At 42.9% G+C, this 16675-nt stretch overlaps 1 protein-coding gene across 1 annotated transcript in view; it reads left to right on the top strand.

Annotated features, from left to right (window-relative positions):
* NHS (NHS actin remodeling regulator) overlaps positions 1–16675 on the top strand; it is a 326761-nt gene that overhangs the window by 298581 nt on the left and 11505 nt on the right. Inside the window, 3 exon segments of the mRNA XM_067566088.1 lie at positions 3359–3421; positions 12409–12601; positions 15767–15898. Coding sequence (XP_067422189.1) covers positions 3359–3421; positions 12409–12601; positions 15767–15898 — 388 coding nt within the window.

The following is a 16675-nucleotide window of genomic DNA, read 5'->3' as shown; positions in this document are numbered from 1 at the left end:
AAAAGGGAGTCAAGTAGTGATTTGCCACTTCTTATGGGCCAGCTGCATTTCATCTTCCTTATCCCATTGGTGGAGCAGGAAATTGAGTTGGTCTGTGAATTGCCAAATTGGCAAGTGCACAGCTGCAGGTGGCCTTCATAGTCACTTGCATTGATTAGTCTTAAGGTTTGCATCCCCTGGTATATTATACTGCACAGAAGTGGTTCACGCCAAAGGGATGCTGAAAATCGGATGATGTGTTTGTGCAACTAAGATTTTTACATGGAGAGCCTGATCTTGCAAAGATTTGGCACATTAACAATTACACCAGTGAAAAGAGTTGCATTGAAGATGATGGGATCGCTTCATAAAAGTAACAGTGCTTACATGTGTCAGTATTTGCAGTAGAAGTCCCTAAGTAATTAATTATACACTAAACTGGAATGGCTTCAGAAGAATCTTTCTAGTCCAGTGCAAAAAAAAGCCTTGAAAAAAAATTCCGAATTTGTATTTAACAGATTGACTGTTGCCTTTCCTGTTTGTCAACTACGCAAATAAAAAGCACTTTGAAAAACTGCCTAAATGCAAAATTATCTGACAGACCAGAATAGCCCCGGGTGTTTAATAATGATTTCATGACTAATTACATATTTCCCAAGACAGTTAGAGCTGGTCTTTTGAGTTTGTGAGAGATTTTTAAAAAACAAACCAACCCCACCCTCTGATATGACCTATTTTTAATAATGACACTTTGTTTTCTCTTTACATTATTCTACCTTTATTTTTTCCACAAGAGAGTGAAGTAAGGACAGATTGTCAGGCATATCCTCATCAGTCTTTGACTTTCTTAGCTTTTGTCGTTGTTTGTCACGATTGCAATACGATTACTTTATATAAAGACTATAAAATTTAAACATAGGAAGGTTCATCTGTAGTTAGGCACTGAGCTCCAATTTGGGAAATACCCAGCTCTGCAATAAACTTCCTATATGATCTTGGGCAAGTCAGTTAGGATTTTTTCCACTGACTTTGTTGGATTTGGATCAGGCCCAGATCTCAATCTGTAAAACTGAGATAATACTTTCTTCCTCCCTTTGTCTTGTCTATTTAGACTATAAGCTCTTAGGGGACTCTCTGTTATTTTGGTTGTTTTATACAACCGGATGCACTTCTCAATTGGGTCTTCTATTACAAATAGGTAATAGCAATAACTATAATAATTATATTAAGGCATATACCAAGTGCTCAAGATACAGAGATTCACCCACATCTTTAAGAGGAGAATGGTGAAACCAGCGCAAATTTAATTTACTTTTAGATTAAATTGCAACTTTATAATGTTGAGAGGGCAAAAGAAAGAAAAAAACCAGGGTTTAAAAAAAATGTTTTAGTGCTTACTGTAGAACATTTGGTTCTTTGTGTTCAATGGAGAGATCGCACATGCTGGATATGTATCATGAAATTCAATTAGACCAAAATTTTCAAAAGTGGCTTCTGATTTTGGGTGCCCATTTTGAGACATTGTCCTGATTTTCAGAGAAGCTGAGCACCTGCAGCTCTGATTGACTTCAAATGGATTTATGGGTGCCCAGCACATCTGAAAATCAGGTGTAAGGGATCTTAAATTGGGCAGCCCAAAATGAAGGCTCCCTAAATCATTGATCACCCCTTAAAATGTTATCATTAGGGCCCCTCTTGCAAAGTGCTCAGCACCTGACAGGCTTGGGCCTATATGTCCATAGGAAGTAGCATCTGAAAAAGCCAGCGTCTGATCTGATTAAATCTGTGGAATGGAGAGGGAAGTTATTGATGCTAAAAGATGCCAGCTTGACAGCCTTGTCTGAAAACCTGTATTTAGCCACAGCACAGATAAAACACGGATAGCAACAACACAAAGCTTCCCCAGATTGCCCCACCAAAGTGCCTCATTCTTAATCTGGATGAACCACCTGGAATTGAATGAATAGTTTAGCCTCATGCAAGTTCAATTCTTGGCCTCTATCCATGGTGGCCAATTACTTGGGGTGAGTTTGTGTAATGGAGTCCATTGGGAACTCAAATGAGATCACTGACCAGTCATCAGATTGCAAATATTTTGAATCACTACCCACTGTGGCTGGATCTGAACTGGTCATCTAGACAGTGCCTTGACTTGGAAGAAAGCTGTGCTCTTAACTGAAGTGCTAAATTGAGGTAAAATCCTAGTGAAGACAAGGCAGTCTAGTTTTCACATGAATTGGCAAGTGGATTTAAGACTAGGCTTTTCCATCATCTTTAACACAACCTGCTGATTTGGGTGCAAATTACAAACTGCCTTACATTCACTCGGATTTTAACTTGAGTTAGCTAACCTGAGATAAGAACACACCGTTTTTTCCTTCAAGCTGAAGGCTTAAGAGTGGAAAAGCTGATGTTTAAGCAATACTGTCTTTTAACATGTTTTTCTACTGCCATTTTATTCCTTCTTTCATCTCTTTCGTTTTTTTAGATACCTAATATTGTGGTGTAGTCATACCGAAGTCTGTCTTTAGAACTTTATTTCAGTGCAGATCTTTTCTGTTCACTCATTATTAGATCATTGTTCCCAATAGGAGGCTAGCTGCATAAAGCATTTCTAACACAGATTATGGCATTTTACCTATTTAGCCATTCAGAGATACATCTCTGTGTGTATATTGAATGCCTTTATCAGTGCTGATAATTTTTAGGTCATTAAATATGAATACATTCTTAGACTTTGTTGGCATTTTATGGCTGCTTTTTGGAACTGAGCTTTCTTAATTTTTTTATCCACTTAAGGATTTTCAGAAAAAACCTTCTGACATAATGATTGCAACTTAGACTTCTTTAATGGTAACATCAAAAAATTAAAATTGAGCTACCAAAGATTTAGATATGTCATCTTTAGAATGAGCATTATTTACATCCATTATTTTCAGCTGAACGGATAAATCTTTAATTTAATCATGAAATAGATAATTGACATGTAATTTGGATGAGTACCTTATAATGATTTGGCTTAAATCTGTAAGGAATTGACTTAAACTAAATCAATATAAGGCACTCTGAAGATGATTTAACAGTGGCCACACAAGGACCCTGCCCCAATTTACCTCTATTAGTTATGGACCAGTTTAGCTAAATCAGTACAGTTTTGGGATGGGGACATGTCTTTAGGCATCAGGTGATGAGATGAGGGTGCATTTGAAGAAAAGGAACCTTTTCAGGAAAGTGAATTTCTCAGCTGGAAACTGAGGTTGCAGTTATAGCTCAATTGAAATCTTATACCAATGTATCCAGAATTGATGTGCTTTAATCAAAAACATTTTGTGTATGTTTTTAATTTTATCTTCCCCCCCTCCCCATTTCATGTTTTTAGTTTAACAGCACCCGCTCGCCCTCCCCCACTGAGTGTTGCCACATGACCCCGTGGAGTAGAAAGGTATTGGAAAAACAAGCATTCTTAAACTAACAGCCCTATCTCATTCATTTTCTCCCTTTCAAACCTCTAATCCTTTCTCTTGCTTGCTTTTCGCTTCTAACTTTGTTGCACTATCTCAAAGAAAACTTTTATATGTTACTCTCTTAGCAATAAGGAACAGCAACCATGTTTTATTCTCATGTTGGGTAATTTTAATAGGTTTAGTGGACCGCAAGATCATTTTCCCTATTAACTAGCTTTGAAGACCTGTATCGAGATGAACTCTATAATGTGGATGATTGCATTTTATTTTCTTGCAATGTTCAGAATAGCCCAATATTTTTCAAAACCATAAGAAACCATTGGAATGATGTCGGACCAAAACATTTATTCTCTGGTCAGTTGTCATTCCTATTGTTTGCAAACAGTAGCTTTGGCAGACAGTCAGAGCCTGCAGTCAGGTCACTGTGCTTTCTTTGTCCAGCAATCCTTTGTTATTCAGGGAAGGAATCAGCAACAAAATGCAGTCTGTGTCCATGTGTGTGTTAGCTTGTATGTGTGTGTGTTTTTCCCCAATGCCCCAAACTTTGGGGTGGGGGGGTGGGGGTGGAAGTTACCTAGGAAACAAAGTCTTTTGTGCTTGAAGTTTATCTGAGCTACTCACGTCTGCTGGTGATCAGCACAAAAGCTGAGGAGGGAAAGAAGGCTGCAATGTTTTACTAAAACCATATATGGAAAAAAACCACTTTTCTCAGGGGGGAAAAATACACTGTCTCCTGGGTTTGTGAGTGTTTTTGAAGATAACACTTACAAGGTAAGTGTCCTGGAATAATTTAAATAAGTGACTGCTAAGTATGATATTAAACACTTTTGGAATTGGTTTGGAAATGTTTGCCATGCTTTAGACCTTCAACTCCTACAAGATTTGGGGGGAACTCTATGAAGAAGAATGGCACAAAGATGATAATTTGGGTGTGATGGTGTAATATTAGATAGCTAAATGCTGTGCCAAGCATGGGGAGAAAAAAATTGTCTTAACCACATACGCGCTCAAAACTAAAACTCTGGAAATATACTGTGAACAACCACCGTAGGCTAGAGCCCCAATAGTTAGCCAGCTGGGGATCTAACACAGAAAAGAAAGCCAGGCTAGAAAATATTCCCCAGTATTTAGAAAAAGACATAAGCAGTCCTGAACTAGTCAAGCAGTGATCACTCACTACAGAGAAGTGTATTAGCTGCAAAAAGGGGGAAAGTAGGGCAGACATAGAGTAAGGCGTGTGGTTTTTCCTGTCCATTTCCAAACAAAATGGAAACTTCTTTCCACAAACAGAGAACATTTCAAAATGTGTCTTTAACCATAAAGTAGGAGAAAATGTTTTTCACTTATTACTTTACTTTTAGGTGAAGCTACAACAGCATTACAGTGCTGGGTGTTTATTCTATTTAAAAACACCTGCTGACTTTTCTCTTGCTTATTTGGCTTTCTATATTTCCCTGTCTTGTGGTTTGGGTAGCATGTTCTGAAATATTTGTGTGGTTCCTAAATAATTAGGACTGTCAAGCAATTGAAAAAATTAATTGCGATTAATTACAAGATTAAAAAAATTAACTGCACTGTTAGACAATAATAGCATACTGTTTATTTAAATATCTTTGTATGTTTTCTATATTTTCAAACGTATTGATTTCTATTACAACACAGAATACGAAGTGTGTACAATGCTCACTATTATTATTTTTACTACAAATATTTGCACTGTAAAAAGATAAACAAAAGAAATAATATTTCAATATGCCTCATACAACTACTGTGGTCCGGTTTATTTACCATGAAAGTTGAACTGACAAATGTAGAATTATTATTAATTATTATTACATAACTCCCTTCAGCTGAGTGAGCCCTTGTTTGCAAGGAAGGGTGGATTTTACCTCAGAGACTTGGCATGCTGCAGGGGAGGAGAGGCTGGTGCAGGGAGGCTGAGCTTGTCAGGCCCTTGTTCTCTAACTTTTTGTGCTGATGAACCCATTTGGACTTAAGAAAAAAAATTGTAACACCCCCCCCCTAGAAAAATGGTGACCCTCTCTACCTTCAGCCCCAGGGGACTCAGGGCTTCAGGCCCTCTTGGGGTGTGGGGCTCTGGGCTTCTGGTTCAGCCCCGCTCTGGCCTGGGAGCTCCAGGCTTCAGCCCCACCACCTCCAATGCCTCCCTCTGCGCCCACGGTTATGCAATTAACACGTTAAAAAATTAACATGTTAATTCTGTTTTCAGTTCATCGCAGGTGTTAACTGCGATTAATTGACAGCCCTATAAATAATACTTTGAACTTAAGCTGGCAGCTAAACCTCTCCTGGGTTAATATTCTTCTTGACACCAATATCACCACCACCAATTACAGCCAAATTTCTATTAGTAGATTTTCTGTACCCTTAAATCTGCTTGTGTTCCTGGCTAATTAGTAAAAGTGAAATATATGTATATTTTTTCTGAATTAAGAATTGATACTTTGAAAGCTTTGCATCTCTTGATGCATATTCTCAAATTAATGCTTACATGGTGCCAGTTTTCCGTGGTTGTCAGTGTATTTGTGTGTACAAAAACTTTGGATGCACATTTACCACAATTTTGTGTGCATATACTAGAGAGACACGCACAAATGGGTATTTAGATGCCTAAAATCTGTCGTAATTGTGTGCACACTTGCAGTAAGTGCACACAAAATGCATGCCTCTACCCATTGAAAATGTGTACCATACTCATTTAAGCTACACTAAAATGTGTCCAGTATGTTGAGGTATTTTTGTCTTCTTACTGTACATGATGTATCCATGGGAATCATAATAATACCGTTCTTCTTCAAGTGCTTGCTCATGTCCATTCCACTACAGGTGTGTTCACGCCTTCGTGCACGGTTACCGGAACTCTTTTCCTTTTAGCAATACTTGTAGGGCTGGCTCTGACACCCCCTGGAGCCCCGCGCACATGCTGCAGCGTATGAGGCGCTGCAGGCAGTTCCTTCTTTCCGCCTGTGACGGTTGCTGGAACTGCTTTGGCTTGCATCACAAGTGCTCATTCCCTTTTGTTCTCCTTAATTGTTTGTTGTTTGTCTTAGTTAGGTAGATTAGTCCTCAAGTGTTGTTAATAGTGGTAGTTAGTCACTTAGGATAGTCCCGGCTGGGCCTTTGCTGGGAGTGGGGCATGCCCCAGTCACCGGGCTTCAAACCGTGCTCCTCCTGTAGGAAGACCTTTCTGCTGAGTGACCCCCATGATAGTTGCCTAAAGTGCCTGAGGGAAGCTCATCGTAAGGACAAATGCAAAATTTGTAAGGCTTTCAGACCTCGGACCCAAAAAGACAGGAGATCTGCTTGAAAGCCTTATTAATGGAGGCAGCACTCAGACCAGCCTCCAAACCAACCCGTTCTACTTCGGTACCAAGCATGGCATCGGTGAAGCAGCGCACAGAGCGAGACTGCTCCCCTGCACTGTCCAAGAAAGCGGGGTCGAGCACAGGGCTGCATCAAAGCCAAGCAGTAGAGACTTGCTCACCACCACTGGAGCCTAAGTCTCCAACCAGAGAGCCACCCGCAACTCCTGGGAGTGGGAGGGCGTCTGTGCACTTGCTGGCGCCATCGACACCAGAGGCGTTTCAGGCAGCACAGACCTTGGTGGCCTTGCCCCCCTGCCCCCACCCTGGCCTCCGCCCAGAGAGAAGGGGCCAGTGTCACAGGGGAAGCCCATGTTAGAACCCCTTGGTTGGCTCAGGTGATCCCAGGAGCGGGGAGGAAGATCTCCAACAACCCAGTGGCCCTGGATGGAGGGATCGACATGGCGCCAGTCCCTCAGAAGTTGCTCCGGGTCATGGTTGCCAGAGCACCCCGCATTGGCAGGGCACAGAGCGAGGTCACCCTCCCGGCACCGGTCATGATCCCTGGAACCAGGCAAAGTTGGTTCCAGGAGGCGGCGCCTATCTGGGTTGCCTGCAGGAAGCCGCTCCCCAGAGGGAAGTCGGCTCCGCTCCTGCTCCCCTGCACAGAGGAGTTCGCCTGCACCGGTGTGGTGCAGAACCCAGTCACTGGAGGCTGAATCGGCACCAAGAGGAAAGTGGCGCCTTAAGTCATCGGTGCCCAGGTGCTGCTCCGGGTGCTCCAGTTCACAGTCGGAGCATGGTTCCCCGTGTCCACCACTCGGCACCATACAGTGGGAGCCTCCGAAGCAGCCCCACTGTGAAGTCTCCGAAGCAGTCCCCCTCAAGAGGACAGCCACCGGGTGAGTTGTCGCCACAAGCAAAAGATGCCAGAGCACCCAGAGATGGCCTCAGAGGCAGTGGCCACCCCAATGGCCATATTGGGAACTCTGAGGGTTTCCAGTCGGGCCAGGTCTGCAGTCGTTCAGCTCATCTGGGGTGCAGTCTGCACCATCGGCACCAGAGAAGGGCAATCGTTCGGCCTCCAACAATGAGGATTCAGAACCCCAGGAAGGGACCTCTGTTGGGGCCCCTAATCAGCAGGAAGGGATGCCACCACCCACCATGCCCCTCCAGTCTTCCTCCTCTTCCGCAGATGAGATGGTCACCCAGGGACAATGAGCACCCCTGGATGATTTCAGGGTACATCAAGAGCTTCTCAAGACGGTGGCTTCCAACTTGGGGTTGGAGGCAGAGAAGCTGAAGGAGGCCTCAGACAGTCTCTTGAATGTCCTGGCAGTGGTCGCCCCAGCCAGGGTTGCCCTCCCCATGCATGAGGGGGTATTGAAGATAGTGAAGGTCCTGTGGCAGACACTTTCATCAGTGGCCCCAACCTCTAAGGGGGCCGAGAAAAAATATTATGTCCCAGCAGAAGGGTTCGAATATCTTTTCACCCACCCCTCTCCCAGTACCCTGGTGGTAGATGCGGCCAACCAGCGGGACAGGCAGAGACAGCCCGGTTCTACACCAAAAAATAAAGATAACAAGAAATTGGACCTGTTCAGGAGAAAGGTTTATTGGACAGCAAACCTGCAGTTTCAAATTGCCAATGAGCAGGCTCTCCTGGGCAGATACAACTTCAATCTCTGGGACTCTCTAAAACGCTTTGCGGATGCTTTGCCCCAGGACCAGGTGCTGGACTTTAGTACCATCCTGGAGGAGCGTATCACGGTGGCCAGAGCAGCACTGCAGGTGTCTTCAGACAGAGCAGACTCGGTGGGCAGAGCCATGGCCTCCGTCATCTGCATGAGCAAGTGCTCATGGCTGCAGCTCGGGGCTGTCCCAGGAGGTCCAACAGTCCATCCAGGACCTTCCCTTTGATCGATTGGCCTTGTTTTCAGACCAGATGGATGCGAAGTTGCATGGTCTGAAAAACTGGAGGGCCACGCTCGAATCCCTGGGCCTTTATACACCCCAGACCTCTAGACGCCAGTTCCGTCCTCAGGGCTAGCAATAGCAGAGGTACCAGCCTCAGCGGTTCACACCTTACAGACAGAGGGGCAGAAATAGGGGGTCTAGGAGACATCAACCAGCACCGGGGTCCTCCTCAGCCCCCCAGCAAGGGTCATCTAGGCGATCCAGTAATCAAAGGACGCCATTTTGAAGGTGCGCCCGAGGGTGGTGTTCCAGCCTGTTTCCTGGATCCCTCCCGTCCCCCCTTGAACTGCCTAGCTACCTTTCTGTCTGAATGGACCAAGGTCACTTTGGATCACTGGGTCCTTGGCATAGTTTCAGCAGGCTATGCCCTCCAGTTTGCTTTCACCCCACCCAACAACTCTCTCTCCCCGGTCCCTCTTCAGGGACCCCTCTCATGAGCAACTCCTCATGCAAGAGGTAGAGACCCTTCTCAGCCTGGGGGCCATAGAAGGGGTTCCACTGGACATGAGGGGAAAAGGGTTTTACTCGAGGTACTTCCTCATCGCCAAAGCAAAAGGGGGTCTAAGACCTATACTAGACCTGCATCGTCTCAACAAATATCTCAAGAGGCTGAAATTTCGTATGGTCTCCCTTGCCTCCATCATCCCCTCCCTGGATCCAGGAGACTGGTATGCCGCCCTCGACCTAAAGGACGCATACTTCCACATTTCTATCTTCCCCAGCCACAGGCGTTTCCTCCATTTCGTGGGAGCTGGCTCCCACTACCAGTTTGCAGCGTTGCCCTTTGGCCTTTCCTCAGCCCCGAGGGTGTTTACAAAATGTATGGCACTGGTGGCGACACACCTGAGGCACAAAGGGATTCAAATTTTCCCCTAACTGCACAACTGGCTAATCAGGGGCAGGTCCAGGGCCCAAGTCCAAACAGTGTAGATCTGACATGCGCCACCTGCTGCCAGCTGGGCCTACTAATAAACTAACAGAAGTCCACATTAATCATGGTGCAGCGGATAGAGTTCATCGGGGCAGTCCTGGAGGCTTCCCAAGCCAGAACTTTCCTACCCCAGCCACGCTTCGAGGCAATGTCTGCCATCATTACTTGCCTGCACCTCTGCCTGACGACAACTGCCAGGCATTGTCTGCAGCTGTTAGGCCATATGGTGGCCTGCACTTACGTGGTGAGGCTGGCTCGCCTAAGACTCAGACCACTTCAGTCGTGGCTGGCCTCGGTTTATGCCCCGAGCAGACATTCCCTGGACCGGGTGGTCACAGTTCCCCCCCAGATCCTGGCCACACTAGACTGGTGGCAGAGCCCCTAGGCAGTATTGAGGGGTGTGCCATTCAAAGAGCTAGTCCCGTAGGTCACCCTGGTATCGGACACCTCAGACTTAGGATAGGGGGCCCATATCAGCACAAACCTTGGCACACAAGGGATCTGGTTGAGGGAGGAGAGGTGCATGCACATCAACGTGAGAGAGTTACGGGCTATCCGAATAGCATGTGGAGTGTTCCTCCACCTTATTGCAGGCAAGGTGATGCAGGTAGTGACAGACAATACAGTGGCCATGTATTACATCAACAGATGGGGGGAGCCCATTCCTGAGCCCTCTGCAAGGAGGCCATTTGTCTGTGGAACTTGGCAGTGAGGCACAATTTTCACATAATAGCCTCTCACCTCCCGGGACTGAGGAACGATGAGGCGGACCGCCTCCGCAAGTCGTTCTTACCTGGCCATGACTGGTTGCTGCATCCAGGTGTGGTGTCTATGATTTTCCAGTGGTGGGGCTCTCCCCAGGTGGACCTGTTCGCATCAGCATGGAACAAGAAATGTCCACAGTTCTGCTTCCTCTGTGGACTGGAGGCTGGGTCGCTCTCCAACGCCTTCCTTCTGCAGTGGTCGCGGAGCTTCATGTACGTGTTTCCACCCATTCCTCTCCTTCACAAAGTCCTGCTGAAAATCAAGAGGGACAAGGCAGACGTTATCTTAATTGCATCGGCCTACCCACGCCAGCACTGGTTCAGCATGCTGCTGGACCTATCAATTGCTCCCCTACTGGAGCTTCCAAGATGGCACAATCTCCTGTCCCAGGGTCATGGTCACTTACTACACTCAGACCTGGACTCCCTCCACCTCACACCATGGAGGCTCCATGGCTGAGTGCAGACGAGCAAGCCTGTTCAGCTCAAGTCCAGCAAATCCTGCTGGGTAGCAGGAAACCTTCCACGCAGGTCATGTATCGGGCAAAATGGAAGCCATTTATCTGTTGTGCAGAGTCCCAGGGGATTTCGCCTGGGTTGTCGCTGATATAGGTGATCCTGGAGTACTTCTTGCAACTAAAACTCCAGGGGCTAACCGTGGCCTCCCTGAAGGTCCACCTCGCGGCTATATCGGTGTTCCACCAGCCTTTGGAGGGGAGGTCAGTTTTCTCCTACCGTATGATAATTAGGTTCCTGAAAGGGGTGGAGAGGCTCTATCCACAGTTCCGTAACCCAGTGCCTCCCTGGGATTTCAACCTGGTCCTCTCATGGCTAATGGGGCCCCCTTTGAACCCATGGCTACATGCCCTTTACTGCTGCTGTCATGGAAGGTGGCCTTCCTGGTGGCCATTACCTCGGCAAGGAGGGTCTCCAAGATTAGGGTGCTGACCTCGGAGCCTCCTTGTACTGTGTTCTATAAAGACAAAGTTCAGTTGTTGCTGCACCCAGCCTTCCTACCTAAGGTGGTTTCCCAATTTCATTATAACCAAGACATTTTTCTCCCTGTGTTTTTTCCCAAACCGCATGGTTTGGAAGAGGAGAGGAGGTGGCACATGCTAGATGTTAGACGGGCGTTAGCGTTCTATATCGAGCGCATGAGACTGTTCCAGAGATCTACACAACTCTTCATCACCGTGGCTGATTGGATGAAAGGCTTACCTGTTTCTGCCCAGTCCATCTCATCCTGGATAACTTCTTGCATCAAGTTCTGCTGTGAGCAAGTGAAGGTGCCACTTCCGGGGATAATTACAGCCCACTCAACCAGAACTTAAGCTTCCTCTACAGCCTTCCTAGTGAGTGCCTGTGCAAGACATCTGCAGGGCTGTCACCTGGTCATCTGTACACACCTTAACGTCCCACTACGCCATCGTCCAGCAGGCACGGGACAACGTGGACTTCGGCAGAGCGATGCTGCAGGCAGCTTATCCGTCACTCCGGCCCACCTCCAAGGTGTTGCTTGTGAATCACCTACAATGGAATGGACATGAGCAAGCACTCGAAGAAGAAAAGACGGTTACTTACCTTGTAACTGTTGTTCTTCGAGATGTGTTGCTCATGTCCATTCCATGACTCACCCCCCCATTCCCACTGCCGGAGTTGGTGGCAACAAGGAACTGAGGGACCATAGGAGTTCCAGGGGGTGCCAAAGCCGGCCCTACGGGTACTGCTAAAGGGAAAAAAGTTCCAGTAACCATGCACAAAGGCACGCACACACCTACAATGGAATGGACATAAGTGACACATCTCAAAGAACAACAGTTACAAGGTAAGTAGCCATCTTTTTTTGAATATCTATAATCCTTCATTGCTCCCCTGTAATCTATCTCTAATCTCTTTTCTACTGCTTTGTTTAAAAATTAGTCTTGTATGACTAACCAGTGAATACTGATTTTGAATGTATTCATTTGCAGTCCCATCCACCAGAGGAGGAAGATACAGATGTCATGCTAGGGCAGAGACCGAAAAATCCAATACATAATATCCCTTCTACACTGGATAAGCAAACCAATTGGAGCAAAGCACTTCCTCTCCCAACTCCAGAGGAGAAAATGAAACAAGATGCCCAAGTGATTTCCTCTTGCATTATCCCCATCAATGTCACTGGTACAAATCTCTTCTATTTCTTTTACTTGATTCAGGGGTGTTCAGGGCAGAACATTTTTATTATATTAACTGTGTTTCAAAACACAGCACTTTACAACTTACAAGTAAAGACTTTGATTCAAGAATTTAATTTTATACATTGGGCTGAATTCCTCCCTCATGTAGATCCACTGAAATCAATGGCATTACATCCAGTATTAATTTGTCCCAGTGTGTTTTTGTCACATTATAAACTGTTGTGTAATTTTGTTATGTATGTGACTGGCAACTGGTATTTAAAAAGACATAGAATAGTTATTTGAATTTAGCTAACTGAAATAATGCAGAGAGCCACTGTGGTTAATCATATGATGATCATGTGTAACAGAGCAAATAAGGGCAGAGAATAGATTATAGTACTTGCAGTACTTTAAACACAAGTAATGGTCATGTAGCATATAAACCGTTGCTTTGAGATCTCTTTTCATGCTACTGAGTTGAAGGTATAGTATCTTCATTTATTTATAACTTTTAGTTTATTTTTTATGCTTTATTTAATTTATTTTAAGAATTTGTTTACATATTACTATGCAGCAGGTATATCAATTATTAAATGTGAGGGATAACACATTTCCAAAAGCTAAAAATAAGTTTCCTTTTCTTTCTGTCTGCCTTTCACTTCCTATCTCTTTCTCATGTATGATTCAGGGGTTAGAGTGCTAAGGTCATCTGAGTTTTCCTCAAAACTACCTTGCACCAATTTTTGATTAATTTAAGAGTGTCAACTTAAGTGTAATGATTAGAAAGAAAAGCTGTGCACTTAGAGTTAACCTTGTAACTAGAGTTGTGAAAATTTTCAGCTGAAACTTTTTTCCTGTGAAAAATGCAGATTCAGCAACACCAGATTCATGAATTTCTCAGTTTTGTCAAATTGTTTTGGGGGAAAAAAATCTGAAAAAAAATCGAAACATTTAATTTCAACATTAATTAAACATTTTTATTTCGGCTTCAAAAGACATTTCATTTCAAATTTTCCTTTAATTTTATTCAAAACATTTTAAAAAGTTAAAAAATTGTCAAAATTGAATTGAAATATTTTGCTTTTGTCAACACAAAATGTTTTGTTTGATCCAAAAGGATTTTATTTATTTATTTTTGATATACCAAAAATTTGAAAAATTTTCTTTTCAGTCTAACCCAAAATATTTTTTTTTACTTTTCAAAATTGCCAATGAATCGAAAAATATTTTATTTGCACAGCTCTATTTAGAACATAAAAGTAAGTATTATTTATTCCATTGTGCTTTTCTGATACTGCTATAATCAGAGAAGGGTATGAGGGTCACATATCATTACAGGACATCAGAGCAGAAAGTAATAGTGTGTTAAATAACAGGATTTATTATAAGCACAATGTGAGGCCTTAAAGAGTAAGGCCTATTTCCTACTGTCACTAATGTTACACATACATATTTGGAGGAGAGTATACCCCTAGGTCTGGGATAAATGTCAATTTTTCCAATAATAGAGTTTTTTGTCTGGACTCTACCTGCCGTAAATTGGAACCAAATTTCCATTGACCATCTTACAGTCCAAGAACATAAAGGTACATAATCTTCTGGATGTTTAATGTGTATCATTCTCATTAACGCTAATGGGGAATAATTTGTACACATAAAGGGGAGAGTATACCCTAGTCCACCTGCCACTGGGAGATAACCTGGTACATTTGCCATAGGGGACACGTGCAGATAACTCTCAATTGCTGGAATTTTGGCAATTTTAAGCAATTTGATTCTGTTTAAAAAAAACCAAACAAACCATGATAAACATTCACATTAAAAACTTACAGTTAATGGAGTTTATAGCACTTTTGTTCATTATTAAAGAAAGTTCTTCCTCTGCTTATTACAGGGGCATTGGTGGTTACGGGACATCTGTCTGAAGCCGCTATTACACTGTAGTAGATTTCAAGAAGAACTTTTACAAGAAAGTTACTTTTTAATGTTTTACATTGTTATGTAATGTAATATGTATGTGTATGTCTGTGTATAATTATGTTTAATATAATTATACGCTATTTAACATAAAAAAAATTTTTTAAGTTAGGATTGGATTGTTTTGTTTTTTCTAAAGCTTGCAAACCACAGAAAAGAGTAGTCCCAACTTCACTGTTTATGGCCCTGGTCCACTTATTCAAACATGAGTCTTGCCAACTTCAGAGAGCATGACTTTGCATTTGCTAGAGAAGCCAGACACAGTTAAGTGCTGTATTCTTTGGATGTCTTCCATTTAACTATTTATTGATCATGGAGAAAAACAAACCTTCCTGTAGTAACACCATGCAAATGTAAACAAAATGAGGTGTTCTTATCTATTCTATATGGCCTAAGTTTTAAAAAATGAGTGTCTAAAGTCCAGCTCTTAAATCCACATTTAGGTACCTAGTTATGTGGCCTAGTTTTCAAAAGTGTTTATCACCCAGCAGCCACCATTGACCTTTATGGGAGGCCTCTGAGTGCTTTAGAAAATCTTGCCAGTTCTGGAGGTGGCTAAATGTGGATTTAGAAACTGAACTTTAAGTACACATTTATTTAAATGTTGGCTCTATATAACAGTTAAGAATGTTCTCGAAACTTGTATGTGGATTTAAAATACTAATTTTATTCACCTGTTCTTAAAATCCTTGGCATTAATATATTTCCTTAGCACTTTGGCCTCCTGAGAATTACCAAACTACTGCAAAATGATTTTATGAACCAGGTTTTTTTAGTGAATTAGTTAGTTTGTTTAAATGAGTCAGAGTATAGCTGACTAGATCCAGGTTATCATCTTGGCTGGTACCATTCTTTGCAGAGGTGTTGACATCATTGTCTCCACGGCAAACAAATAAGTAGCTGTGATAAAGATGCTTGCCATGGAGAATTCCTAACTGTTTTCCTTTTCTTATTTGTTTACTTTATTTTTTCTCCTTCTGTTTCTTTTGGCAATGCAGGCTGTTGAGAGGGAGCTGGAGTTAGAAGTAAAACTGTGCTATATCATAATATAATTTACATAAAAGCTGCATAAGGGCTCCCATATATTTATTCACAGGCTTAATCCAAGCTCACAAACCACCACTGTGTTCCAGCCATGAAATTTGTTTACCATTTCTAAAGGCTAATGAGACCTATTTGTGGGTTGCAGGAGTTGGTTTTGACAGAGAGGCTAGTATACGCTGCTCTCTTGTTCATTCACAATCTGTACTACAGAGAAGACGAAAGTTGAGAAGGAGGAAAACCATCTCTGGCATCCCCAGAAGAGTGCAACAAGAAATAGGTGTAGTATAAATAAAAATCTTCAATAGATAGCATTCTAACTGACTTAAATCGCAGGGATATAAGGTGATAGCCTGCCTTCCAAACAGCTTTCCAAGGAAACATTTACGCTTTTATGGTTGTGGAGTTTGGAAATGATGTGGTTTTTTTTTTCTTTAATACAGTAAGCAAAGCTATATTACTCAATATGGCCTTGATGTACCACAGGCCTTGCTGAGTGATATAGATATACATGTTCAACCCTTATTGTTTAAATGTAATCAGTTACTTAATTTTTTTCAGTTTATTTTTGTTATATAACCATAGTTACGTACATAAAAAGTAACTAGATTCAGTGAAAGTTTTTTCTTGTGCAAGAGCTCTTAAGGTAAAGACGGGACAGATGTTATCCTGCAAGATGAGCTGTCACAGTACCCAGAACAACTGACCAGTTGAATATTTGCATTAGACATCTGCAAGTGCTTTTCTGGAAACTTTGTCAAACATTATTCTTATCTATTTTTCCTATTTCTCTTCCCCCTCATTCTTTATTACTGAGGCTGAAATCAGGAGGCCTAACACTGATCTCACTTATATCAATGTAAATCAGAAGTAACTCTGTGGAAGTCAGCTGTAGTGTAAAATAGGCGTGAGATCAGCATTAGATCCAGGATCTTTATTTCTTAAGCATACATCTGCTCCTGAAGCCAGCCATGATATCTCATTGGTTGCTCTGGAAATTATTATATCACAAACCGAATGGTTTTATATGAGGGAATAAGCAACCAGAGCCTATTAA

Source organism: Emydura macquarii, unplaced genomic scaffold, assembly GCF_026122565.2.
Source record: "Emydura macquarii macquarii isolate MOO-44397 ecotype Brisbane River unplaced genomic scaffold, CSIRO-AGI_Emac_v2 contig_2734, whole genome shotgun sequence".
Classification (NCBI taxonomy): Eukaryota; Metazoa; Chordata; order Testudines; family Chelidae; genus Emydura; species Emydura macquarii.
Note: the sequence above shows the minus strand (reverse complement) of the source record. Positions and strands in the feature narration are given on the sequence as shown.